At 35.8% G+C, this 2,553-nt stretch overlaps 1 protein-coding gene across 1 annotated transcript; it reads right to left on the bottom strand.

The window, feature by feature from the left end:
- Positions 1–1,548: 1,548 nt before the first annotated feature.
- On the bottom strand, positions 1,549–2,337 carry LOC149193801 (uncharacterized). The gene has a single exon (XM_089406964.1). It carries the CDS (start codon positions 2,222–2,224, stop codon positions 1,892–1,894), a length of 333 nt encoding a protein of 110 aa, XP_089263090.1. The 5' UTR covers positions 2,225–2,337; the 3' UTR covers positions 1,549–1,891.
- Positions 2,338–2,553: the final 216 nt, after the last annotated feature.

Genomic DNA, 2,553 nt, shown 5'->3' with positions numbered 1-2,553 from the left:
ATGGGTGAACCACATATGTCATGAGTTTAAATCATGCTATGCAAAAAGGCTGACAAGCAGTTATGAAGAAGGGGAGTCGAAGCCCTTTTTATTAAATGGGTAAGATTTTTATTAAACGGGGTAAGATTTGTAATTAAAGATAAATTGAGCTCATTTGTTCACTCTGACCCTCTACCTTGCTCTACACTAGGCTAGGCTAAGTTCCACGTTACTGGATTACTTACAACTACTTTGTTAATCCAATCTCGTATGTTCCATCCGCCATTAAAATAGAACCAAGAAGATCCACCCGATAAATATATAAAGAACCAAACTGAACCGACACATTTAGGTATACATAATGAACCTAAGCAATAGTAAAATGTTACTCTATCTAGGCATATATAATGAACATAAACCGAAGTAATAGGAAAATGAGTTGTTTTCAGTGTTATGTTTTGAAAGTTTTTAATAAGTGTTTTTGGGTTTAATTTTTCTAAAATCTTGTAATAATTGAAATCACAAGTTTGATGGATATTTGGTGCACAATCAAGTACGTTATAGGTTTTTAGGGTGCTCAATCCATATATATAATCAAAAACCAGTTTAAATAACACAAATTAAGATTTCACCTCAAATTTTTCAGTCAAATTCCAACACTGAAAAATCCAAAAAATAACACTAAAAACAATTCCATAATACAACTCCATAATGTAAATCTAAGGAGGATTAATTCACACATATGACAAATTCATTTGTGAATGCAATATAATTTATAAGGATTTTCAATGTGGTATTTGTGAATGCAACATAGTTTATAAGGATTTTCAATGTAGAGACCACATTGTTTGCATAATCATCATAAGTTTATTTTATTTCAAATTTAATGTAACGAAAAGATCTGAGTTCCCTATTGCACTGTAAATTTCCCTTGTCGCTCTGCGTAAATCTATCACTTGAATTTTAAATGCATATCGCTAATTTCATCGTCATTACCAAGTTAGTCACATAAATGTAGCTTTACCTTAATCATCACTTAGCATTCTTAAGTTTTTCTGTGAGAATAGAAAATAGATATTTCAACTTCTGTACGATAATGGATTCCAAAATTCAGAATTGTAAGAGGTCATAATTAGCTTGAATTCCTGTTATCGAAATAGTGTAAGAGGATTTGAATTCCAAGTACTTGTAATTTTTTATATAGTCTCAATTCCAGTTAATAGAATTTCTCGTTCCCTTTTCCCTGCGTTTAGTTTGCCACTGAATTTCCTTTAGCGTTTCTGCAATTACATTTCTATATTGCTCTGAGATTTACTTCTTGCAATTTGTTTTCACTCTCGCCAAAAAAAACTTAACTGATTTGGGTAGAAATTGAAACCTGGGGAAAACAATATTAATTATATGATAAAAAGACATTAGTAATTACCGACCCGGGCATTGCAATATTTGTGCAAGTTCAGAGCAAGACGATGAAGAGAAGATTCCAGAATGTTAATGGTTACATAAGTTTCAATGGCCGATGTAGTTTAGTAGTGAAATGAAACGAAATGACACGGGCGGTCAACCAGAGAAGAGATAAAAAAAGAGAACCTTTATTACCAAAATTGTGTGTCCTTTGAACCCATAGAATTTACAAAATACATTCATAAAATACATCTTATATTCTGGCGGTTGGGCGGCCTTCATGCTGCTGCACCAACAGGTGATCGATCCCTTTCCCTGTGCCTCTCTTTCGTGACCGAACTGAACTGTGTTCCAATTTCAGTTTGGAGCCCAACAGCTGAGATACACCGCGCATCATAATGAATCGTCCTTTAATTCTGCGTTCTTTCATTTTACTGCGGTTTCAGCGGGTGATCGATCCCTCTCTCTATACCTGTCTATCGTGACGGAATTGAAGTGTATTTCAATTTCAGTTTGGAGTCCAGCAGCTGAGAAACATCACGCATCTCAACGAATCATCCTTTAATTCTGCTTTCTTTGATTTTCCTGCTGCTTCTTCTTGAACATGAGGACTCAGATTCGCTTTAGAAATTGAAGAAGCAACAGCAGATTTCTGGGCAACGGCAGCAGCGCCAACGGCAGTGGCAGAAGCAATCCCAAAGGTATGAGGAGAAATAGAGAATAACTTGGGCGTTATTAGTAGATTCTTGAAATTGAAGGCCCGCTGATCTCTGAAGATTCTGAAACCCTCAATGGCTGCCACGGCCGCCATACAAGAAGCCCTCTTTGAAGTAGAACTCATCTTTCTTTTTTTCCCTTCCTTTCTTTGGATTTAGATTTGCTCTTGGATAACAAACACAACCATAGCAATTGTGAAATTGCAGACTGAGATTGCACTTGAGATTTAGTTCTGTATTTATATGCGTGTAGGTTACCCAGAAAGCCAAGAAGCCGGGAAGACAACACCATATAAAACCAAAACCAGCGGTATATGATAAGACAAGACCGTATAAAACCAAAACCACCGGTACATAGAAAAACATAAAATTAATTCTATCGGCTGATGTCAGAAATCCAGTCCAATCCGTTGCTGGTTTTGCTTTTAGTTGTGGGCTGCTTTTGCTCGTGAAA

The sequence above is a fragment of the Pinus tabuliformis genome, chromosome 2_2, assembly GCF_031772625.1.
Source record: "Pinus tabuliformis cultivar Carrire ecotype Pingquan chromosome 2_2, CPIR1, whole genome shotgun sequence".
NCBI lineage: Eukaryota > Viridiplantae > Streptophyta > Pinopsida > Pinales > Pinaceae > Pinus > Pinus tabuliformis.
This window is presented reverse-complemented; position numbering and strand designations above follow the sequence as displayed.

What these genes read in the sequence shown, in the direction of transcription:
- LOC149193801 (XM_089406964.1), bottom strand. Translation starts at nt 2,224, where the DNA reads ATGAGTTCTACTTCAAAGAGGGCTTCTTGTATGGCGGCCGTGGCAGCC.